General features: G+C 45.5%; 1 protein-coding gene across 3 annotated transcripts in view; it reads left to right on the forward strand.

Moving 5' to 3' along the window:
- Positions 1 to 25,842, forward strand: part of LOC122933104 (retinol dehydrogenase 7-like) — a 148,502-nt gene that overhangs the window by 121,187 nt on the left and 1,473 nt on the right. For all 3 annotated transcript variants that reach the window (XM_044287873.1, XM_044287875.1, XM_044287874.1), the window contains 3 exons: positions 5,809 to 6,141; positions 10,943 to 11,198; positions 14,893 to 15,059. In XM_044287873.1, the coding sequence (XP_044143808.1) occupies positions 5,809 to 6,141; positions 10,943 to 11,198; positions 14,893 to 15,059 (756 nt within the window). The remainder of the gene's footprint in view (positions 1 to 5,808; positions 6,142 to 10,942; positions 11,199 to 14,892; positions 15,060 to 25,842) is intronic.

A 25,842-nucleotide genomic window follows, 5' to 3' on the forward strand; every position in this document is an offset into this window, starting at 1 on the left:
ACTGATGGTTCGGCCCCATTCAACTTCTGGGTCTCTAAATTGTCCACGTGGCCAGAGCTAGCCTTTTATGCCTTGGAGGTGCTGGCCTGCCCGGCAGCCAGCGTTTTGTCTGAACGTGTATTCAGCACGGCAGGGGGCGTCATTACAGACAAACGCAGCCGCCTGTCTACAGCCAATGTGGACAAGCTGACGTTCATAAAAATGAACCAGGCATGGATCCCACAGGACCTGTCCGTCCCTTGTCCAGATTAGACATTAACTACCTCCCCATAACCATATATTATTGGACTCCAGGGCACTTCCTCATTCAATCCTATTTTTATTTTCATTTTACCATTATATTGCGATGCTACCCAAAGTTGAATGAACCTCTCCTCTGCCTGTGTGCTAGGCCTAAATATATGCCAATGGACTGTTGCAGTGGTGGCTGACATGAAGCCTGATTCTCTGCTATGACATGCAGACTAATTCTCTGCTGACATGAAGACAGATTCTCTGTTACGGGACCTCCCTCCTCTGCCTGGGTGCTGGGCCTGAATATATGCCAATGGACTGTTGCAGTGGTGGGTGACGTGAAGCCTGATTCTCTGCTATGACATGCAGACTGATTCTCTGCTGACATGAAGCCAGATTCTCTGTTACGGGACCTCTCTCCTCTGCCTGTGTGTGTGCTGGGCCTAAATATATGCCAATGGACTGTTGCAGTGGTGGCTGACGTGAAGCCTCATTCTCTGCTATGACATGCAGACTAATTCTCTGCTGACATGAAGACAGATTCTCTGTTACGGGACCTCCCTCCTCTGCCTGGGTGCTGGGCCTAAATATATGCCAATGGACTGTTGCAGTGGTGGGTGACGTGAAGCCTCATTCTCTGCTATGACATGCAGACTAATTCTCTGCTGACATGAAGACAGATTCTCTGTTACGGGACCTCTCTCCTCTGCCTGGGTGCCGGGGCCTAAATATCTGAGAATGGACTGTTCCAGTGGTGGGTGACGGGAAGCCAGATTCTCTGCTATGGAACCTCTCTCCAATTGATTTTGGTTAATTTTTATTTATTTAATTTTTATTTTAATTCATTTCCCTATCCACATTTGTTTGCAGGGGATTTACCTACATGTTGCTGCCTTTTGCAGCCCTCTAGCTCTTTCCTGGGCTGTTTTACAGCCTTTTTAGTGCCGAAAAGTTCGGGTCCCCATTGACTTCAATGGGGTTCGGGTTCGGGACGAAGTTCGGATCGGGTTCGGATCCCGAACCCGAACATTTCCGGGATGTTCGGCCGAACTTCTCGAACCCGAACATCCAGGTGTTCGCTCAACTCTAATTATAGCACTATATTAGCTAAATTACAATCTATATGTGTATTTTACGAAATTTCGTAATATTGCTCTAACTTCGTCTTTTAGAATATTCGTAATGTTCTAAGAGACGAAGTTAGAGCAATATTACGAAATTTCGTAAAATACACATTAGCCTAGCCATAGTCAATTAGCATAGGAACGTTTCCTTATACTATCAAAATAAATAATCTCAATACGCGAAAAATAAATCTCATTATTCGCGATAATTGGCATAATTACGAATATTCGATTTCAACGAATTTAACACTAATTTCGCGAATATTCGAATGAATATATCGCAAAATCTAATATGGCACCTCCCGCTCATCACTAACCCCTACTGATCAGCTGTTTGAAGAGGCCATGGCTCTCACAAGAGCTCAGTTGAGCACTGTGGTCTCTTTATAGTTTACCAAGCACAGCTCCGTACATTAGACAGCAGCGATGCTTGGTATTGCAGCTCATCTCCTTTCACTTGAATGGGACTGAACTGCAACTGAATTGAGTTAGACCGACAGGGGAATTATACGTGAGGTCACTGTGTGAGCATTAGGTGGGCCGAGGTAAATACAGTTCTGGTTACTCACGGTTTAACAGTGGTGATGTGCCGAGTGAGGGTAGTAGTACTCAGTTAAGTTGTCCACTGGGCTAGACTGCAGTGGAGGGGAAGACAGCACTAAATCCTCCGGGGCACTCTCTCTATTGCAGGGAACACCAGCCAGATGGAAGTTGAGGTGCCCTTGATGGTAATGGGTATTGAAGGTGCTTTGGTGGCTGGGCCCCTGTGCTTGTGACGCCAGCACCGGTATGTGCCATGATGAGAGAGGCAATGGTTGAACTAAATAGGAACTTTACTTGTAAATTGTAGTCTTGCAATAAATATAACCCATTAGCAGCACTTTGTCATACATACAGATGGTAAAGCTGTAAATCCCAATAACAAGGTCAGTGAGGTGGTGTCTGTAGGTTTCAGCTCTGCTGTGTAGAAGTGATTATCTTACTTGTACTTAGTTACTTATCTTTCTTCTGTTTCTCAGCCTTTCAATGATGGAGGATCCAAAACTAAGTATTCTGCCAGATGGCATTTCTCTCCTTGGTTATGGTGGGCAGCTTATAGCTTAGAATCTCTCCACCTAATGCAAAAGAGACTAGAGCCTGATAAACGGAAGATGCCTTCCTTTGCCAATATTCTATAGTTTAGTAATCCAGCAACCCAATGGCAGTCTCCCTTATGGCAGGCAAACTCTGCTCTATTATTTGAAAAGGTTGCATGAGATACAGCAATTATTCCCCCAAGTTCCTGGTAGGGGTGTTGCAGTAACGGATCAAGAAGTCCTAGGCTTTGGGCTGAAGTAGCTTCACTCTGGGGCAAAGCCCAGAGGACAGAGCCAAGTCTGGCTCCTCACTTCCTGCACACGAACGTGCCGCAATGCACGAACAACGACCGCGAAGCAACCGCAGCAGATGACAGATCCATTCACTTTAATGGTGCTGCGATCTGCAAGTTCTGCAAAAAGCTAGGACTATGTCTATCTTTTTGCGTAACAGAAGTTCAGGACAAAACCCCACGGAAGCACTCTAGTGTTTTGTTCCGTGCTTCTATTCCGCATCACCGGATTTGCGGACCCATTAAAGTGAATGGGTCTGCATCCATGATACAGAATGCCCACGGAACAGCTCCCATGTATTGCGGATCCGCAAATGCAGTCCGCAATACGGCCACTCCTAAACTCCCATTTCTAATCTTCCGTCTCTTCCTGTGTGCTGACCTATATAAATGGGGTAAAAGTGACACCTAGTGTGTATGTAGTGCATCCACCAACCTGAAATAGAAATTTAACAGCTGTGACAAAGGAGAATACATTAAATAATGCAAAATGACATAAAGCAATTTGGAGTGGCCCCATCCACCTGGAGTGGGACACTACACATGGGCAGATATAATTGTATTTTCTGGCCTGGAGGAAGCACATGGAGGGGCATGGAACTTCACATGTATCGCCAGCTACTGTGGCATTTGTAAATATTCATCCATTCAGCTGTAAAATCAGATTAATTATTGGCTGCAAGAGATAAATTAGCGAGCGAGTCGCTCCTGAGCTTAGCATGCAATAATTAGTACTGCGAAATTGCTGCGCCTGTGTCTATAGAGATCAAAACTGGGCTAAAAAAGTGTGAATATAATTACAAGAGACCATAGTCTGCACATGTGCAGAGTATCCAAGCTTTAGTGGGTCATTTAGCAAACTGGTGTAAAGTAGAACTGGCTTAGTTGTCCAGAGCAACCAGATTCCTCTTTTCATTTTCCAAATGAGCTTTCCAAAATGACCTGGTTGCTATGGGCAACTAAGCAAGTTCTAATTTACACCAGTTTGATAAATGACCCCCTTAGGCTCCTTTCACACGTGTGTGACTGATTAGGTCCGGATGCGTTCAGTGATACTCGCACCATTTTGCAAGCGAGTTAAGTCAGTTTTGTCTGTAATTGAGTTCATTTTTTATTCCATGCGGGTGCAATATGTTTTGATGCGTTTTTTACGCGCATGATAAAAAAAAGGTTTACAAACAACATCTCCTAGCAACAATCGGTGAAACGCATCGCATCCGCACCTGCTTCTGTATGCAATGCATTTTTCACTGAAGCCCCATTCACTTCTATGGAGCCAGGGCTGCGTAAAAAATGCAGAATATAGAACATGCTGTGTGTGGTTTTTTTTTTTTTTTTTTTTTTTTTCATGCAACGCAGAACTGATGCGTGAAAAAAAACACTCATGTACACACTCATTGAAATTAATGGGTCAGGATTCAGTGCAGGTGCTATGTATTCACCCGCACGGAAAAGTCGCTTGTGTGAAAGAGGCCTTACCCTGGGTTCACACCTGAGAATTTCTGAGACGCGCGTTTTACGCGCGTATTTGTTGCACGTTTTTATGCGCGTTTTTTGCAATAGTAAAAGCGCGTTTGACGCACGTTTGTGTGATTGACTGCAGTGTTGTCCAATGAGTCTATGGCCAAAACGCACGACAAACGCCCCCAAAAAAGCTCAAGAACTTGTTTATGCGTCGGGCGTCTTACAGCACGTTCAAACGCACTGTAAAACGCTCAAGTGTGAACCAGGGCCATAGGGAAGCATTGGTTTTCAAGTGTTGAGCGTTTTACAGCGCGTTTGAACACGCTGTAAAACGCTCAGGTGTGAACTTAGGCCTCTTTCACACGGGCGTCAGTTTTGTTGCCCGGATAAGAGCCGGGTGCGTTGCGGGAAAATGCACGATTTTCCCGCGCGAGTGCAAAACATTGTCATGCGTTGCACTCGCGTGAGAAAAATCGCGCATGTTTGGTACCCAAACCCGAACTTCTTCATAGAAGTTCGGGCTTGGGATTGATGTTCTGAAGATTGTATTATTTTCCCTTATAACATGGTTATAAGGGAAAATAATAGCATTCTGAATACAGAATGCATAGTAAAACAGCGCTAGAGGGGTTAAAAAAATAAAAAATGATTTAACTCACCTTAGTCCACTTGATCACGAAGCCCGGCATCTCCTTGTGTCTCCTCTGCGCTGAACAGGACCTGGGGTGAGCTGCTCCATTAAATACAGGTTAAGGACCTTCGATGACGTCACTCCGGTCATCACATGGTACGTCACATGATCTTTTACCATGGTGATTCACCATGGTAAAAGACCATGTGATGACCGGAGTGGCGTCATCTAACGTCCTTAAGCTCTATTTAATGGAGCAGCTCACCCCAGGTCCTGTTCATCAGCAGAGGATACAGAAGGAGATGCCGGGCTTCGCGAGCAAGTGGACTAAGGTAGGTTAAATTATTTTATTTATTTTAACCCCTCTAGCGCTGGTTTACTATGCATTCTGTATTCAGAATGCTATTATTTTCCCTTATAACCATGTTATAAGGGAAAATAATAATGATCGGGTCTCCATCCCGATGGTCTCCTAGCAACCGTGCGTGCAACTCGCACGGCATCCGTACTTGCTTGCGGATGCCATCCGATTTTCACGCACCCCATTCACTTCTATGGGGCCTGCGTCACGTCAAAATCGGACAATATAGAGCATGCTGCGATTTCAACTGAACGCACAAGTGATGCGTTAAAAACATCGCTCATGTGCACAGCCCCATAGAAATGAATGGGTCAGGATTTAGTGCGGGTGCCATACGTTCGCCGCACGGATCGCACCCGCACGGAAAACTCGCCCGTGTGAAAGGGGCCTTAGGGCAAGTCTCTACACTGGCTTCAGGAATACTGTCAGCAGGCAGCTACTACGAACAAGCAAGATACAAGTTGTAAATGGGGCAGATGGCTTTGAGATTCCAATTAGGGAATGGAATATAATATTAGACACAATGTCAAGTACATTATAAATAATCAATCGTGTTTCAAATTAAATCCTAAAGTGTGTATTATATAATTTATTGATTGTTAATATTAACCCCATAATATTCTAGGACAAAACTACCTACTCATCATGTGGCTACTCCTGCTGGCCGTATTTGGTCTGATCTTATTGTACAGATGGTACCGACAAAGTCTTATCCTGGAAAATCTCACAGATAAATACGTCTTCATTACTGGATGCGATACTGGATTTGGAAACCTGCTGGCAAAGCAGTTAGACAACCGCGGAATGAAAGTCCTGGCTGCTTGTCTGACCGATCATGGAGCAGAGAACCTAAAGAAAGAGACCTCTAGTAGACTGCAAACAGTAATACTAGATGTTACTAACAGCGAAAGTATAAGCGCGGCTGCTGAAATTGTGTCCACTACAGTTGGAAATGCAGGTGATTAATTTCATTTTTTTTTTTTTCCTTGCATGCTTTCAGTAGTGTTCCTATACATTCTGAGTATTATACATTTCGAAAACCAGAAAAAAGGTCCTGCTTTGTTCCCCAGAAACCACGCTACATCTGCCCATGTTCCAAGTCTGGTACATTAACTCATCCACATTCATGTAAGGGCTCATGCACACGACTGTATGTATTTTGCGGTCCACAAGAAATATGGATGAAGTCGTGTGCATTCCGTATTTTGCTGAAGGAAACCACTGGCCCTTGATAGAACAGTACTATCCTTGTCCGTAATGTGGACAATAGGACATGTTCTATTTTTTGGGGGAATGTAAATATGGATATACGGAAACAAAATGAACACTGAGTAGCTTCCGTGTTATTCATTTATTTTTTTTGCGTACCTATTGAAATGAGTGGGTCCGTATACGGTCCGCAAAAAAAAAATGGAATGGACACAAAGAAAATGCATTCATGTGCATGAGCCCTAAATAGAACAGACACAGCCCTAAACAGGTGTGTTACTGTTTCTGGAAAAAAAATAGTTTCTTGCAGTCCAAGACTAAGCTTTTAAGGGTCCTTGCACACGTGAATTTTTGTCTGGCTGCTTTTTTCTTTTTTAGTGTGTGTGTGTGTGTGTGTGTGTGTGTGTGTGTGTGTGTGTGTTATTTTATTTAGACAAGTTGTGTAGATCTTCTCCCAGATTTATCACAGGGGCTCAGGGTGGATGATAAATGTGGTGCAGGGATAGACCCTTTTCTCTGACTCTATACCAATTATTGGTTAGCCTATGTTAAGGCAGATTTTTATGCCAGAATTGTGGTGCAATTTTAGAGCAAAATGGCATATATTAGGCCATTTCCCATGAGGTGAAGATCAGCCCCTTCCTTCTAGGCTGCATCCCCTTTTCAAGCATATTGGGTGGGGTGTAGACACCTTAGATGTGCCAAATTGCACCACTTTTTTTTTTTTTTTTTACAGTTTTGGCATAGACACATCTGTTAAACTGGGCCAGTGTGTCTTACCTGTAGCATTTTCCTCATAGCCTTTTCTATACAGAAAGTAGACATGCCTGAAAAAATGGCTAGAGTTACAGCATTGTTTATGAAAGAAGCTAGAAAAAACTAAAATCCCACATGTACAATGCCGGACTTTAATATGAAGCACTGGACATGTAAAAGGATTATCCTAATTAGAGATGAGCAAATTTCTCAATCGGTCCACACCGCTACTTCTGGGGCAGGTAGTTTCCTGTGTAGTGGGCGGTCTACCTCGGGCATGTTTGGCTTCCGACCTCCCACTGCTGCCACCTTGCTGGCTCAGCTGCTGCCTCACGCGCAAGCTGCCACCCTCTTCTCATGATGAAGCCCCTTCACCCGGCTCACAAGTGCGATCAGCTTAATTGGTGACATGCAGACAGTAGTGGATGATGTCCCCCTTAATTTTCTCAGGGCCAGGAGCCTGACCGCTTGCAACATCAGCTCCCACACAACTCTCTACTAATCGCTACTTGCCCCCCTACTGGAGGAAGCAGCAGTTGTCTCTTCCAGATCTTGGCTGGGCAGTAGCTGCTGACTGTCCTCTAGTAGCTTGTCCTCGCTGAAAAGTGGAGTGGAGCCTACAGCATATAATACTTCTCTAGCAGTGGGAACAGAAATGGAAAAAAGCCGGTTGAGGACAGGTGAGGCACAGGGCCTGCTTCCCGGGCCATGCCAACTAAGCGTCGTCTGAATAACCCACCAACTCTTAGCTGGTCTTAGCTGGGGGTGTCTGATGTCACTTACGACAAAGTAGAAGACAGAGTCAAGCACCGCAGGGTTTCTGGTCAAGACACAACCGCTAGATGACATCGGGAGGAGGCCTCTCGCTTCAACTCCTGCTGCCACCCCCCGCCCCCCCTTTTTGCCTGTGACAAACATTTTGGTCACTGCCTGTTCCCTTTGAAGGGCCTGTCACTTGTCTGACACTGTTAAATAAAATAACTAAATTAAAAGGAAATTAATAGTGTTGAGAGAGCATGCTTGGCACATCACAGTGCTCAACTGAATACTGCGGGTGCTCGAGTACAATTTATTACAATGAAGGTCAATGGGAAACCCGAGCATCAAACCAGGCACCCCCTGCTCTGAAGAAGAGGGAGTCTGGTTCACAAAAAAAGTTAAATTGATGGACACCCTATCGAAATGGTTTGGAAACTGCATTAAGAGGATGGCTGGATGTGTCTTAGACATCTATTATCTACAACATACAACATACAATAGACTACCACTCAAAGGCTATATGCCAAAAGCCAGGTATATGCAAGCCATCAATGAGACAGATGACAGGCTTAGTCAGTATACCTTACAATCGCAGCCTTGTACACTGAGACATTCCAAACCAGCTCTCATCTGACTGAGAGCCAGTAAGCCTCAGTTACTTCAGATCTGTTGGATGGCTTGGGTGGACCTGCACACCTAGATCAATATCCTTAGGGAGACCAAGTTTTTTTCTTATTGTCCTAACATAATGCGGCCGAAGGTCCCTCCAACTTGCAGCTACTAATGTAACGCCTCAGAGTGGTGTTACCACTTCTGCACCTTGCTACGGTCTTTATTGGTCTAACCTCATGTCATCTTATGCATTTATTCCAGGTCCTCTACACTGTTCATTTCTAATGTTATGTAACTGTTCATGTAATGTGTCTGGTTCACCAGCAGGTGGCAGCAAACATGGCAGAGCTATATTTAGATAGAATAGAACTTACCATTACATTCGAACCCCTCTCTGGAGAGAGGTGGGCGAGTACCACTTCCTTTCTACAGGAAGGGTGGGAGCCAGTTTCTAGTTTGTCTAGCTTACCCCCTGCTTGGGGAAGGGTGTAAAGGCATGTCTCTGGACGTGCCCAAGCCAGTCAGAGCACCCTCAGCTCTGCTGGCCATTGAGGCCAAAGCTTAAAGCCTCAGAAGCCAGGAGCATAGTTCCCTGGCATAACTTAAGAGTCAGACTAAAGAGAGAAGGTGCAGCAGACAGAAAAAGCAGAGTTATATAGCTAGCCTGTGTCACAGACACTCCTGTGACAGGGGCCAGGAGACCAGAGACTGGTAACACGTGAGTTAATCAGAATGGTTCCTTATGGATCTTGTGTCTGTGTTTGCCTCTGGCAGGTATTGTTGTTTTGGTCATTTAACTTTCCCTATTTATTACTGCTTAACCCTACTGGGGGTGCAGTTTATAGCTTCAGTTTCTGGATTCTGGGCTAGCTGGTGGTTGGATCTTAGTTGAGCTCCTAGCACTGCCTTTGCTCCATGTGAAGTTAAGTGTCGTCTTTGCTATTCGTATTTTGTTTGTATTCCCCTGTCTGTTGTATCCAGGCCTGAGAGAAACTCCTGTTCATCCTTCTGGTGGAGGAATAGGTGGTCTCAAGTCCTGTCACTATACCAGGGCCCTACAGGGTGTGTTAGGGCTCTAGGTTACGGTGTATGAACTTTTCTACCATCAAGGTCAGTTCATATTTATAGTTGGTCAGGACTTGAATTACGGTTATTCTACGAGTGACCTCCTTTTACCCTAGTTTCTCATTCCTATCCCCTTCCCTCCTGTGCTTGGTGTGGAGTGTTCCCCCACACTGCATCCGTGACAGCCTGTCAGTACAGCAGAGCCAGAGAGAAACAGATGTAGCAGCGTCAAGTTTGACGGCCAGTTTTAATGCTAAAGCCTGCTGGGACCAAGACAAAAATGTAAACCGTTTTGGAGAACGTTTATGAAAGTAAAGCTGCCATTGAATTTCATCTCAAGGTCTGGACTCAAGTTATCCTTTTATCCCTCCAATTATTTCCCAGGAGCCAAAGCCTGGGGTCCAGCCATGTCCAGGTAGGAGCACCGTGACACATACACATTTTAGGCCCACACTATACCACTCTGCATTCCTACACCTGGGATGCGTTATATAGGGGGCCAAGGGGGAGGTGCCCGTTGCACTAAGATGAAAGCTGTGTACTGCCAGGACCTTTAATTATGACAGGTGGGTGTGGCCAAAGGGTAAGTGCAGAAAAATTAGCAAAGATGCACCCTATGTCTATTACTAAAGATGTGCCTGTAGCAAGTCTGCTTGTTTCGTGCATTTAGCAGACCTGTGTGTGCATAGCAAATTTTTATCTTTTGGGTGTATCTTACCGTCCGTAGTCTGGAAAATATGGTAGATTGCATAATTAACAGGTTATGATTAATTAAAGGGGTATTCCCATCTTAATGATCACTGTTAAATCTGGTAATAATTTAAGTGATCATTTTTCTAAATATATTTAATTAACTAATTCCCACTCCTTAGAAGATAATGAACATATACTTACCTGACTGTTGTCTTCCGTCTCCCCTGGTTACGGCCACCGCTCTTCTCCGGAGTCGCGGTGGCCGCACTTACACAGACGACTTCTTCTTTTCTCCCGGCCGGCCGCACGCAGTCCCGAAAGCGCACGCCGAGGCCGCGCATGCGCTATGGTTTCTTCCTGGCCAGGATAATATACTTGCCAGGAGAAAGTCACCAGGGCGCATGCGCGGCAGCGTGCGCGTTCAGTCCAGCGCGCGGCCCAGCCGGGAGAAGACTTCAATCAAGATAGAGCCCGCCCCCTGCCGAAACCAGGAAGTGGACAGCGCGCCGGGAGCAGGTAAGTAAAAAACAGCGTGATGAGAATACCCCTTTAAGGCACAAAGTAGAAGTTAGCCAGTAAGTTATGACAACGTTAATATTTATGCATAGAGGGTTTGGTTTTGTCAGCTTTTTTTATTTCTTTATTTTTTTATTTATTTTTTGCAGGTCTCTGGGGTTTGGTTAATAATGCAGGGGCTTTTGGTCCTGCTCCCAATGAATGGCAAAAAAAGGAGGATTTCGTAAGGGTCGTGAATGTAAACTTAATTGGTACAGTGGACGTGACTCTACATCTACTGCCGCTTGTAAGAAAAGCTCAAGGACGTATTGTTAACATATCTAGTTGTTTAGGAAGATTGTCATTTATCGGTGGTGGATATTGCATGTCAAAGTATGGTGTGGAGGCTTTCTCCGACGGTTTAAGGTGAGTTTGTGTAGGACGGCGATAAGACTGGTGCAGATGAATGCTAATTACAATAGTTAGTATTACATTTAACCCCTTAGAGACGCATGACGTACTGGTACGGCATGTTTCCCGAGTCCTTAAGGACCCATGACGTACCGGTACGTCATGAGTTTAAAATAAGATTGCAGCACCCCGGGGGTTAATCCGAATGGGATGCCGGCTGAAATCATTCAGACGGCATCCTGTCACAACGCCGGGGGGGGGGGGTGTTATGTGATTTCCCCCCCCCCCCCCCTCCCCCGTATCGGCGATCGCAGCAAACCGCAGGTCAATTCACACCTGCGGTTTGCTGCGCTTTCAGCCGATTCTGATCGGATCAAACTTTAAAATGCCCCAAATAAAGTTTTATTAACACCCCCCCCCCCTGCACCCCTGAATATTTGATATTATGTGGGCGGGTGGTGCAGGGGGGGGGGTGTCGTGGGCGGTGCGGCAGGCGGGGATCCCCTTGAATAATCGTTGGTGGACAGTGGTATACCAGGGTGTCGGCACATTGCTGACACCCTGGTATAAACGGCTGACATCGGTGATGCCAGCTGTTTAACCCTTTCCATACCGCGGTCCATACGGACCGCTGTATGGAAAAGGTTAACAGCTCAGGGAGCACCCTTCCCCTCCATCGGGGGCTGCTGTGCCTTTGCAGCCCCCTCATGGAGAGGGAGATAGCCCCGTCCTTACCCTTCCCCGTCTGTGCAGTCGTGGCTACAACTGAGCAGACGCGGAAGGTTTTCCTTTTTTTTTTTTTTTTTTTTTTTTTTATTTTTTTTTTGTTTTCAAAAATGAAATTGTGTAAAACTTAAGTATACATATTGGGTATCGACCGTATCTATAAAAATATCACATGACCTAACCCCTCAGGTGACCACAGTAAAAAAATAAAAATAAACTGTGCAAAAAAAGCCTTTTTTTTTTTTTTTTTCATCTTAAGTCACAAAAAGTGTAATGGCAAGCGATCAAAAAGTCATATGCACCCTAAAATAGTGCCAAACAGTCATCTCATCCCACAAAAAATGAGACCCTACTTAAGATAATCGCCCAAAAACTTAAAAAAACTATGGCTCTTAGACTATGGAGACACTAAAACATTTTTTTTGTTTTGAAATCATTGTGCAAAACTTACATAAATAAATAAAAAAATTCAATACATATTGGGTATCGCAACGTCCGTGACAATCTGCTCTATAAAATTACCACATGATCTAACCTGTCAGATGAATGTTGTAAATAACAAAAAACACTTTCCAAAAAAAGCTATTTCTTGTTAACTTGCCGCACAAAAAGTGTAATATAGAGCAACCAAAAATCATATGTACCCTAAACTAGTACCAAAAAAAACTGCCACCCTATCCCGTAGTTTCTAAAATGGAGTCACTTTTTGGAAGTTTCTACTCTAGAGGTGCATCAGGGGGCTTCAAATGGGACGTGGTGTCAGAAAAACCAGTCCAGCAAAATCTGCCTTCCAAAAACCGTATGGCATTCCTTTCCTTCTGCCCCCTGCTGTGTGCCCGTACAGCAGTTTACAACCACATATGGGGTGTTTCTGTATACTACAGAATTAGGGCCATAAATAATGAGTTTTGTTTGGCTGTTAACCCTTGCTTTGTAGCTGGAAAAAAATATTAAAATGGAAAATTTGCCAAAAAAGTGAAATTTTGAAATTGTATCTCTATTTTACATTAAATCTTGTGCAACACCTAAAGGGTTAGCAAAGTTTGTAAAATCATCAGTTTTAAATACCTTGATGGGTGTAGTTTCTTAGATGGGGTCACTTTTATGGAGTTTCTACTCTAGGGGTGCATCAGGGGGCTTCAAATGGGACATGGTGTCAAAAAAACCAGTCCAGCAAAATCTGGCTTCCAAAAACCATACGGCGCACCTTTCCCTCTACGCCCCGCTGTGTGGCCGTACAGTAGTTTACGGACACATATGGGGTGTTTCTGTAAACGACAGAAGCAGGGCAATAAAGATAGTCTTGTCTGGTTGTTAACCCTTGCTTTGTTGGTGGAAAAAATTGGTCAAAATGGAAAATTGGGTAAAAAAAAATTAAATTCTCAAATTTCATCCCCATTTGCCAATAACTCTTGTGCAACACCTAAAGGGTTAACAAAGTTTGTAAAATCAGTTTTGAATACCTTGAGGGGTGTAGTTTAGAAGTAGAGAAACTAACTTTGAAATTTGCAAATTTTTCCAAATTTTGGGTAAATTAGGTATTTTTTTAATGCAAAAAATATATATTTTTTTTAACTTCATTTTACCAGTGTCATGAAGTACAATATGTGACGAAAAAACAAAGTGTTTTAAAGTTATCAGCACTTAAAGGGACACTGGTCAGATTTGCAAAAAAGTCCTTAAGGTGAAATAGGGCTGAGTCCTTAAGGGGTTAAAGGAGGACCTGTCACCAAAAAAATGCAATGCATTCTGACAGCACCATGTTGTAGAGCAGGAGAAGCCAAGCAGAAAAAAAATTCAGAGTAACCTGTAATTTTATAATGTATACCATATTTTTCGCCCTATAAGATGCACCGGACCATAAGAAGAGGTGTTAGAGGAGAACAATAAGAAAAAAATAACCCATCCCTCCTGTATAACTGTTCACATGGCTGGAGATATAAATGTAAAAATCTTTTCTCGCATAAATATATATCAGCTTCTCCTCCTGCTCTATAACATGGTGCTTTTAGACTGCGTTGTGTTTTTTGGTGACGGGTTCTTCCTGGTGAATAAAGCAATTTTGTGTGTGTGTAATCTACATAAAGTTGAGTTCAAGTGCATTGACTACTTATACCGATCCCAAGTTTCAACATAAAGCTTATTCTTGTGGTGCATTCACATAATTGTAGTTCTGGGTCCACATCCGTTCCACAACTTTGCGGAACAGATGAGGAGTCTGACCCATTCATTTCAATGGGGCCGCAAAAGATGTGGACTGCATACAGTGTGCTGTCCGCATCCACAGTTCTGTTCCGTGGCCCCAGAATGCACACGGCTGGTATCTGTTTTGCAGACTGCAAAACTCATACGGTCGCATAAATGTAGCCTTATCCACAGCTTCAGCCCCAGTTATAGGTCTTCAACACAGTGAAAGCCTGATATCCCTCAAAGGAAGGAAAACCAAGCAAAGGGGTGTCCCAATTACAGAGATCACCAGATCCACCATATTAAGTGGCCCCTATGTCAAGATTCAGCTCTTTTACAAGCCTTAAGGATGTGACCGGGGAAGACCTAAGACAGTTATCATCCACAGACGGCTGTTTCGGGCTGTTGCCCCTCATCAGTGTTGAGTAGGATTCTGGCTAACCGGGAGCTATGCCTTGGAGACTACTCAAACAAAACTGGCTTGGGTTTTCCCCTGTCGCATCCTTAAGGCTTTTAAAAGAGCTTGATCTTGACAGGGGCCACTTAATCTGGTGATCTCTGTGATGGGGACACCCCTTTGCTTGTTTTTTCTTCCTTTTGAGGGATATCTGTCTTTCACTGTGTTGAAGACCTATAACTGGGGCTCCACGGTTATTTTGCATATTACTGTTTTCCAGGGAGCTTTGCAGTTTGGATTGCTTTTGTTATAAGAATTGTTTTTATTAAAATAAAGTATACTTGTTAATATCTAATAAATGCTGGTAAACCCCATAACCATACTCTATTTGGTTTCCAGGAGGGAATTGTGTGAGTTTGGAGTAAAAGTCTCCATCATAGAACCAGGCGCTTTCGGAACAATGATGACCCTTTCAATAGATAATCATGTAAATAACTTAAAGCGTTTGTGGGAAAATCTACCCCAAGGAATTAAAGACAGCTATGGCGAGCAATACTACGAACAATGTAAGTAGACTTGTGCAGATACTGCTCTGTCAGAAAACATTAAAGGTTCGGCAAGTGGCACTTATCATGTAGAGAGAGTAAATACGAGGCACTTGCTAATGTACTGTGATTCTCCATATTGCCTCCTTTGCTGGCTTCATTCATTTTTCAATCACATTGTACACTGCTCATATCCAGACTATTGTTAGCTGACAAAGATTGAGTGCGTTGAATGTCAATGCCTTATCCATGTTTATTTAAAAAAAATGTATTCCTGGAGAGAAGTCACCACCAGGGGTGACTGGAAGCATGTTTCTCCTCTCCCTATTGAAAATGCATAATGCTGGGCCAGACCAAGCATGTATGTGTATGGGAGAATTGAAAGATTGCTGTTGGCAGAACACATTTGGCCAACAACTGTTGACGTTTTATGGGTGACTTTTTTAAAGGGTTTATACAGATGACCTATCCTCAGGATAGATCAATATATGATCAGTGGGCAGGGGTCAGATACCCAGCCCCCTGCTGATCAGATGTATAAAGAGGAGATGGTGCTCCATGCTAGCACTGCTTCCATTTTATTACACTGCATTGTCTTCCCTGAAGCGTAGTATTACATGTACTCTCCAAATGGACTGAGTATTTGTAATTACCGTGACTTCCGAGACAACAGGCAGTGTAATGTAGAGGAAATGACGCTCGTATGGAGTGTCTCCTCCTCTTCAAACAGCTGATCAGTGGGGGTCCGTCACCTGTTCACCCCAGCCAATCAGATATTGATGATCTAGCCTGAGGATAGGTCATCAATCTATATTGCTGCACAACTAGGGATGAGCGAACTCGAACTGTATAGTTCGGGTTCGTACCGAATTTTGGGGTGTCCGTGACACGAACCCGGACATTTTCGTAAAAGTCCGGGTTCGGTGTTCGTCGCTTTCTTGGCGCTTTTTGAAAGGCTGCAAAGCAGCCAATCAACAAGCGTCATACTACTTGCCCCAAGAGGCCGTCACAGCCATGCCTACTATTGGCATGGCTGTGATTGGCCAGAGCACCATGTGACCCAGCCTCTATTTAAGCTGGAGTCGCATAGCGCCGCCCGTCACTCTGCTCTGATTAGCGTAGGGAGAGGTTGCGGCTGCGACAGTAGGGCGAGATTAGGCTGATTAACTCCTCCAAAGGACTTGATTAATTGATCGATCTGCAGCTGTGCATCATTGAGCTGCTGATACTCAATTGCTCACTGTTTTTAGGCTGCCCAGACCGTTTGTCAGTCACTTTTTTTCTGGGGTGATCGGCGGCCATTTTGTGTCTTGTGCAGTGCTGCGACCAAGTGCTTCCAAGCTGCGACCAAGTGCATTTAACCCTCAATGGTGTGGTTGTTTTTTGGCTAAAGCCTACATCAGGGTGAAGCTGTCACACCAAGTGCATTTAACCAGCAATAGTCTGTTCATTTTTGGCCATATATATACTACATCAGGGGCAAGCTGCGCCCGTCACCAAGTGCATTTAACCCTCAGTAGTGTGGTTTGTCAAGCTGTCACACCAAGTACATTTAACCAGCAATAGTGTGGTTATTTTTTGGCCATACCCCAGTCTAATTCTGTCACTAAATCTATACCGGTCACCCAGCGCCTAAATACTAGGCCTCAAATTTATATCCCGCTGAATTTGAATACAATACATTGGGCCAAATAATATTTTTGTTGTTGTGGTGAACCATAACAATGAAGAAAACATCTAGTAAGGGACGCGGACGTGGACATGGTCGTGGTGGTGTTAGTGGACCCTCTGGTGCCGTTCTGCCACATCCACACGTCCTAGTGTGCCAACTACCTCAGGTCCCAGTAGCCGCCAGAATTTACAGCGATATATGGTGGGGCCCAATGCCGTTCTAAGGATGGTAAGGCCTGAGCAGGTACAGGCATTAGTCAATTGGGTGGCTGACAGTGGATCCAGCACGTTCACATTATCTCCCACCCAGTCTTCTGCAGAAAGCGCACAGATGGCGCCTGAAAACCAACCCCATCAGTCTGTCACATCACCCCCATGCATACCAGGGAAACTGTCTCGGCCTCAAGTTATGCAGCAGTCTCTTATGCTGTTTGAAGACTCCGCTGGCAGGGTTTCCCAAGGGCATCCACCTAGCCCTTCCCCAGCGGTGAAAGACATAGAATGCACTGACGCACAACCACTTATGTTTCCTGATGATGAGGACATGGGAATACCACCTCAGCATGTCTCTGACGAGACACAGGTGCCAACTGCTGCGTCTTTCTGCCGTGTGCAGACTGAACAGGAGGTCAGGGATCAAGACTGGGTGGAAGATGATGCAGGAGACGATGAGGTCCTAGACCCCACATGGAATGAAGGTCGTGCCACTGACTTTCACAGTTCGGAGGAAGAGGCAGTGGTGAGACCGAGCCAACAGCGTAGCAAAAGAGGGAGCAGTGGGCAAAAGCAGAACACCCGCCGCCAAGAGACTCCGCCTGCTACTGACCGCCGCCATCTGGGACCGAGCACCCCAAAGGCAGCTTCAAGGAGTTCCCTGGCATGGCACTTCTTCAAACAATGTGCTGACGACAAGACCCGAGTGGTTTGCACGCTGTGCCATCAGAGCCTGAAGCAATGCATTAACGTTCTGAACCTGAGCACAACCTGCATGACCAGGCACCTGCATGCAAAGCATGAACTGCAGTGGAGTAAACACCTTAAAAACAAGGAAGTCACTCAGGCTCCCCCTGCTACCTCTTCTGCTGCTGTCGCCTCGGCCTCTTCCTCCGCCTCTGGAGGAACGTTGGCACCTGCCGCCCAGCAAACAGGGGATGTAGCACCAACACCACCACCTCCGTCACCAAGCATCTCAACCATGTCACACGGCAGCGTTCAGCTCTCCATCTCACAAACATTTGAGAGAAAGCGTAAATTCCCACCTAGCCACCCTCGATCCCTGGCCCTGAATGCCAGCACTTCTAAACTACTGACCTATGAAATGCTGTCATTTAGGCTGGTGGACACAGACAGCTTCAAACAGCTCATGTCGCTTGCTGTCCCACAGTATGTTGTTCCCAGCCGCCACTACTTCTCCAAGAGAGCCGTGCCTTCCCTGCACAACCAAGTATCCGATAAAATCAAGTGTGCACTGCGCAACGCCATCTGTAGCAAGGTCCACCTAACCACAGATACGTGGACCAGTAAGCACGGCCAGGGACGCTATATCTCCCTAACTGCACACTGGGTAAATGTAGTGGCAGCTGGGCCCCAGGCGGAGAGCTGTTTGGCGCACGTCCTTCCGTCGCCAAGGATCGCAGGGCAACATTCTTTGCCTCCTGTTGCCACCTCCTCCTTCTCAGCTTCCTCCTCCTCTTCTTCCACCTGCTCATCCAGTCAGCCACACACCTTCACCACCAACTTCAGCACAGCCCGGGGTAAACGTCAGCAGGCCATTCTGAAACTCATGTTTGGGGGACAGGCCCCACACCGCACAGGAGTTGTGGCGGGGTATAGAACAACAGACCGACGAGTGGTTGCTGCCGGTGAGCCTCAAGCCCGGCCTGGTGGTGTGTGATAATGGGCGAAATCTCGTTGCAGCTCTGGGACTAGCCAATTTGACGCACATCCCTTGCTTGGCGCATGTGCTGAATTTGGTGGTGCAGAAGTTCATTCACAACAACCCCGACATGTCAGAGCTGCTGCATAAAGTGCGGGCCGTCTGTTCGCGCTTCCGGCGTTCACATCCTGCTGCTGCTCGCCTGTCTGCGCTACAGCGTAACTTCGGCCTTCCCGCTCACCGCCTCATATGCGACGTGCCCACCAGGTGGAACTCCACCTTGCACATGCTGGACAGACTGTGCGAGCAGCAGCAGGCCATAGTGGAGTTTCAGCTGCAGCACGCACGGGTCAGTCGCACTACGGAACAGCACCACTTCACCACCAATGACTGGGCCTCCATGCGAGATCTGTGTGCCCTGTTGCGCTGTTTCGAGTACTCCACCAACATGGCCAGTGGCGATGACGCCGTTATCAGCGTTACAATACCACTTCTATGTCTCCTTGAGAAAACACTTAGGGCGATGATGGAAGAGGAGGTGGCCCAGGAGGAGAAGGAGGATGAAGAGGGGTCATTTTTAGCACTTTCAGGCCAGTCTCTTCGAAGTGACTCGGAGGGAGGTTTTTGGCAACAGCAGAGGCCAGGTACAAATGTGGCCAGCCAGGGCCCACTACTGGAGGACGAGGATGTGGAGGAGGATGAAGCATGGTCACAGCGGGGTGGCACCCAACGCAGCTCTGGTCCATCACTGGTGCGTGGCTGGGGGGAAAGGCAGGACGATGACGATACGCCTCCCACAGAGGACAGCTTGTCCTTACCCCTGGGCAGCCTGGCACACGAGCGACTACATGCTGCAGTGCCTGCGCAACGACCGCAGAGTTGCCCACATTTTAACGTGTGCGGACTACTGGGTTGCCACCCTGCTGGATCCACGCTACAAAGACAATGTGCCCACCTTACTTCCGGCACTGGGGCGTGATGGGAAGATGCGCAAGTACAAGCGCACGTTGGTAGACGCGCTACTGAGAGCATTCCCAAATGTCACAGGGGAACAAGTGGAAGCCCAAGGCCAAGGCAGAGGAGGAGCAAGAGGTCGCCAAGGCAGCTGTGTCACGGCCAGCTCCTCTGAGGGCAGGGTTAGCATGGCAGAGATGTGGAAAACTTTTGTCAACACGCCACCGCTAACTGCACCACCACCTGATACGCAACGTGTTAGCAGGAGGCAAGGTTTCACGAACATGGTGGAACAGAAGGTGTGCACACCCCTCCACGTACTGACTGATGGTTCGGCCCCATTCAACTTCTGGGTCTCTAAATTGTCCACGTGGCCAGAGCTAGCCTTTTATGCCTTGGAGGTGCTGGCCTGCCCGGCAGCCAGCGTTTTGTCTGAACATGTATTCAGCACGGCAGGGGGCGTCATTACAGACAAACACAGCCGCCTGTCTACAGCCAATGTGGACAAGCTGACGTTCATAAAAATGAACCAGGCATGGATCCCACAGGACCTGTCCGTCCCTTGTCCAGATTAGACATTAACTACCTCCCCATAACCATATATTATTGGACTCCAGGGCACTTCCTCATTCAAACCTATTTTTATTTTCATTTTACCATTATATTGCGAGGCTACCCAAAGTTGAATGAACCTCTCCTCTGTCTGGGTGCCAGGGCCTAAATATATGCCAATGGACTGTTCCAATGTTGGGTGACGTGAAGCCTGATTCTCTGCTATGACATGCAGACTAATTCTCTGCTGACATGAAGCCAGATCCTCTGTTACGGGACCTCTCTCCTCTGCCTGGGTGCCGGGGCCTAAATATCTGAGAATGGACTGTTCCAGTGGTGGGTGACGGGAAGCCAGATTCTCTGCTATGGGACCTCTCTCCAATTGATTTTGGTTAATTTTTATTTATTTAATTTTTATTTTAATTCATTTCCCTATCCACATTTGTTTGCAGGGGATTTACCTACATGTTGCTGCCTTTTGCAGCCCTCTATCCCTTTCCTGGGCTGTTTTACAGCCGTTTTAGTGCCGAAAAGTTCGGGTCCCCATTGACTTCAATGGGGTTCGGGACGAAGTTTGGATCCCGAACCCGAACATTTCCGGGAAGTTCGGCCGAACTTCTCGAACCCGAACATCCAGGTGTTCGCTCAACTCTATGCACAACCCCTTTAAATTACATACACCAGGGTTACTTAAAACGTAACTTTTATTTAGCCAGCATATTATAATATGGCAACGTTTTAACCACACGGGACTTTCCCCAGTTAGTGTAACGATGGTAAACATACAAGGGTACTTAACCGCCTCCAGACCGCCTAACGCAGGATTGTGTTCCGGAGGCCAACGATTCATTCCTCCTTCACGCTTCGGCACGTCATCTCGCGAGATTACGCGCATGGCCGGCACGCGCATGCGCATTGCTGGCCGGCAAAAGTTAAAGGAGGAGTTCGTCACCAGCCTGCCAGCCAATGATCATCGCTGGCGGGCTGGTGATTTTCAAAAAAATCGAATCACAAGCCAGTTAACAATTATATTTATAAATATAATGTGTTTAAATGGCTTTTGTGCTCCTCTGCTGGTTCGTTTCGTCGGTTGGTGCCAGCAGAGGAGCACAGATCACTGTAAGTACACAAGACACAACACATTTAACCCCTTGATCACCCCTGTATCTAAGTGATCAGAACTGATCAGTCAGATCTATAATAGTATTAGTGTCACCTTAGTTCGCCCTCCACCCAAAACGCAGTGTTTGCCTGATTAGGCCTAATTGGTCGTCCACACGCACGTTCACCCACGCCCGCCCCGCGGCAGTGACAAAAAAAATAAGATTTGAATCGCTGCACAATCACTTCACAAGCGCTGCGGCGATAAAAAAAAAGCAGTTTTGCTATTTTTTATTTTTATTTTTTTTATCAATCGCACCAGCTTCCTGTACTTTGCTAGCCTCCCATATGTAAGACAGGCTTGCGTTTTTTTTTTTTGTTTTTTTTTTCTTGGGTAGTCTGAGGGAATACCCCCTAAATTTTGTTGACCAAATGGCAAGTAAGGGGTATTCTTCTGAAGAGGCCTACAGGCTTCTGACCCAGTCGGATGAGGAATGGGAACCCTCATCTGACTAATCCAGCGGGTCAGAATACAAACCTGTAGAAAGCGGTGTCAGTCTGACCAAAATTTCGGACGATGAGGTTGAGGTCCCTGATACCACCAGACGTACCCGGCCCCGTGTTGCTAGACCACAGGTTACGCCGGATTCGCTTCAAGGGCAGCAGAGTGGGGCTGGCGCTGTTGGATTACATGGTGAGGCATACACCAGCAGCACAGCCAATCCTGGACCTAGTACCAGCACTGCTGTAGAACATGGTGAAGTGGCGAGCACCAGAAAGGCAGTTGAAGCTGGTGCAGTGGCACGTGCATTAGTTCCCCCGTCGCAGCCACCGCACAGACAGGCCCGTAGAGTCCCTGAGGTGCTGGCAAACCCTGATTGGCAGCCCCCAACTTCAGCCGCACCAGTAGTAAGGGCCCTTTCACTCACAGCTGCTGCAAACCTCTCCTTTCACCTGGGACAAAGTGCATAATGTACTTCGCCACGTCTCTGGGCGATTTGCGCTTTGCACATTGTCCCATGGGGAAGGAGAGGTTTGTCCTCTAAAGGTAAAAAAAAAAAATCACCGGTAAGCAAAAAAGTTAATGTTCTGTTCCAAAAGTTCAATGAAGTTTATAAAAGTTAATGTTCTGTTCAAATGTTATATAAAGTTAATGTTAAATGTATTGCGTTGCGGCATGTGTTTTTTTTTTTTGTTTTTTTTTTTTTGTTTTTTTTCCCTGGGTTTGCAAACCCTTTTGGCTCACTCAGGGATCCGTAGCTCCTTCTCCTCAGCTGTTCCTTGTCCAGCACTCCCAGACTTCCTTATATTCCTCCCACACTTCTCTGGTTGCCAGGGATAGAGCTTCCTGCCTGGACATCTATTCTGACCCACTGGAGCGGTGTTGCTGCGTTCTCTGATTGTTGATTCAGAACGCTACCCTCTAGATCCCTGTTGGACCTTTGTGGACTGCTGTGGTCGCCCACCTGGGTGTATGTGTTTGTCTGTGTTTGTCTGTATTTGTCTGTCCTCTCCCTGGTGTTTCCCTCTTAGTGCAGTGGTGCGGACTAGCGATCCCACCGGCCCGTTCACTATCTAGGGCTCATTTCAGGGAAAGCCAGGGTTTAGGCACGTGATCGCCGCACGGGTGAGGAACCCGTCTAGGGACGTCAGGTGCCAGCCGCAAGGTGAGTTAGGGGTCACCACCTTTCCCTCTCCCTTGGGCAGGGCTTTCCCTGTTTTCCTCCTTGTGCATGACGTCGGTCATTACAGGGTTTTGATGTTAGGCGGAGCTCCTTTTTATTTAATTTTTTTTGGCAGAGATTTTTTTCATCCACATTGTTCGATGCAAGTGAAGAAATCTGTGGCGTTCATTTTTTTTTCTTTCAGCCCAGGGGCTGAACGAAAAAAAAACTCATTACCCGTATGCTCAATATAAGGAGAATAGCAGAAACTCCTAATGCTGGCCATACATGTAATGATTGCGGAGACCCTCAAATGCCAGGGAAGTACAAACACCCCACAAATGACCCCATTTTGGAAAGAAGACACCCCAAGGTATTCGCTGAGGAACATATTGAGTCCATGAAAGATTGAACTTTTTGTCCCAAGTTAGCGGAAAGGGAGACTTTGTGAAAAAAAAAAATAAAAAAAATTTCCGCTAACTTGAGCCAAAAAAAAAAAATTCTATGAACTCTCCATGCCCCTCATGGAATACATTGGGGTGTTTTCTTTCCAAAATGGGATCACATGTGGGGTATTTATACTGCCCTGGCATTTAAGGGGCCCTAAAGCGTGAGAAGAAGTCTGGAATCCAAATGTCTTAAAATGCCCTCCTAAAAGGATTTTGGGCCCCTTTGCGCACCTAGGCTGCAAAAGTGTCACACCTGTGGTATCGCTGTACTCGGGAGAAGTTGGGCAATGTGTTTTGGGGTGTTTTTTTTTTTTTTCTTTTTACATATACCCATGCTGGGTGAGAGAAATATCTCTCTAAAATGATACCTTTGTATAAAAAAAAATGGGAAAAGTTGACTTAGAGATTTCTCTCACCCAGCATGGATATATGTAAAAACACACCAAAACACATTGCCCTACTTCTCCTGAGTACGGCAATACCACATGTGTGACACTTTTTTGCAGCCTAGGTGGGCAAAGGGGCCCAAATTTTAAAGAGCACCTTTAGGATTTCACAGGGCATTTTTTACACATTTGGATTTCAAACTACTTCTCATGCATTAGGGCCCCTAAAATGCAAGGGCAATATAACTAACCCACAAGTGACCCCATTTTGGAAAGAAGAGACCCCAAGGTATTTTGTGATGGGCATAGTGAGTTCATGGAAGTTTTTAATTTTTGTCACAAGTTAGTGGAATATGAGACTTGGTAAGAAAGAAATAAAGTTCTATGAACTCACTATGCCCATCAGCAAATACCTTAGTGTGTCTACTTTCCGAAATGGGGTCATTTGTGGGGTGTTTCTACTGTCTGGGCATTGTAGAACCTCAGGAAACATGACAGGTGCTCAGAAAGTCAGAGCTGCTTCAAAATGTAGAAATTCAAATGTTTGTACCATAGTTTGTAAACGCTATAACTTTTGCGCAAACCAATAAATATACACTTATTGCATTTTTTTATCAAAGACCTGTAGAACAATAAATTTAGAGAAATTTATATAGAAATATAGTTTTAATTGAAAAATTTTACAACTGAAAGTGAAGTCATTTTTTTTTTTTTTTTGTAAAAAAAATTGGTAAATTTCGATTAATAACAAAAAAAGCTAAAATGTCAGCAGCAATGAAATACCACCAAATGAAAGCTCTATTAGTGAGAAGAAAAGGAGGTAAAATTCATTTGGGTGGTAAGTTGTATGACAGAGCAATAAACCGTGACAGAGTAGTGCAGAATTGTAAAAAGTGGTCTGGTCATTAAAGAGGACCTTTCACTAGAATAAAACATCTAAACTATACAGAGATGGAGAGCGGCGCCCAGGGATCTCCCTGCACTTACTGTTATACCTGGGTGCCGCTCCATTCTACCGGTATCTTCGTAGTTAGGCTCCACCCAGGGGAACCTGCCGCGTCTCATTCTCCTATGCTGTAGCGGTGGCCAATCGCAGCGCTCAGCTCATAGCCTGAGAGAAAAAAAGCCTCTCAGGCTATGAGCTGAGCGCTGCGATTGGCCAGCGCTGCAGCATGGGAGAATGAGACGCCGGCAGGTTCCCCTGGGTGGAGCCTAACTACGAAGATACCGTAGGCTATACCGGGGAGAACTGAGCGGCACCCAGGTATAACAGTAAGAGCAGTGAGATCCCTGGGCGCTGCTCTCTGTCTGTATAGTTTAGATGTTTTATTCTAGTGAAAGGTCCTCTTTAAGGGTTGTTTTTATTTTTTTTTATTTTTTTTTATTTTTTTATTTTTTCATTCACATAGCCTTATGAGGGCTTATTTTTTGGCGGGACAAGTTGTGATTTCTAATGGCACCATTTACGGTTGCATACCATGTAGTGGGAAGTGGGGAAAAAAAATCAGAATTGAGGAGGGGAAACACTATTCTGATGAAGGTTTTTGTTTTTATTTTTTTTACACTGTGTGGTAAAATTGATCTGATATCTTCATTCTCCAGGTCAGTCAGGTTACAACAATGTGCGACTTTCTGATCACTTTTTATAAAAAAGATTGAAAATGATTGGGTAGTTGAAATGACAAAATGGCAAATTCTGTCTGTGTATATGTATAAAGATCTGCTCCTGTGGAAATGACTGACCAAACACTGACTGTTTGAAGGACGCTTTAAGCTGAGTTCACACTTAAGTTATTTGGTCAGTTATTTCTATAAGTTGTTGTGAGCCAAAACCAGAAGTGGAGGCTACAGAGTGATGAGGTATAATTGAAAGATTTGCACCTGTTCTGTGTGTGGTTTTTTTTTTTTTTTTTTTTTTTTTTTTTACCTGCACCTGGTTTTGGCTCACAATAAGGCCTCTTGCACATGACTTATGGCTTTTTCAGTATTTTGCGGTCTGCAAAAAAAATACGATGTCTGTGTGCATTCCGTTTATTTACAGAACAGCTGGCCCCTGATAGAACAGTACTATCCTTGTCCTATTATTTTCCGCATAATGGACATGTTCTATCTTTCACATGTTCTACAGAAAAACGGAAATACGGAAACTGA

The sequence above is a fragment of the Bufo gargarizans genome, chromosome 3 (genome assembly GCF_014858855.1).
Source record: "Bufo gargarizans isolate SCDJY-AF-19 chromosome 3, ASM1485885v1, whole genome shotgun sequence".
NCBI lineage: Eukaryota > Metazoa > Chordata > Amphibia > Anura > Bufonidae > Bufo > Bufo gargarizans.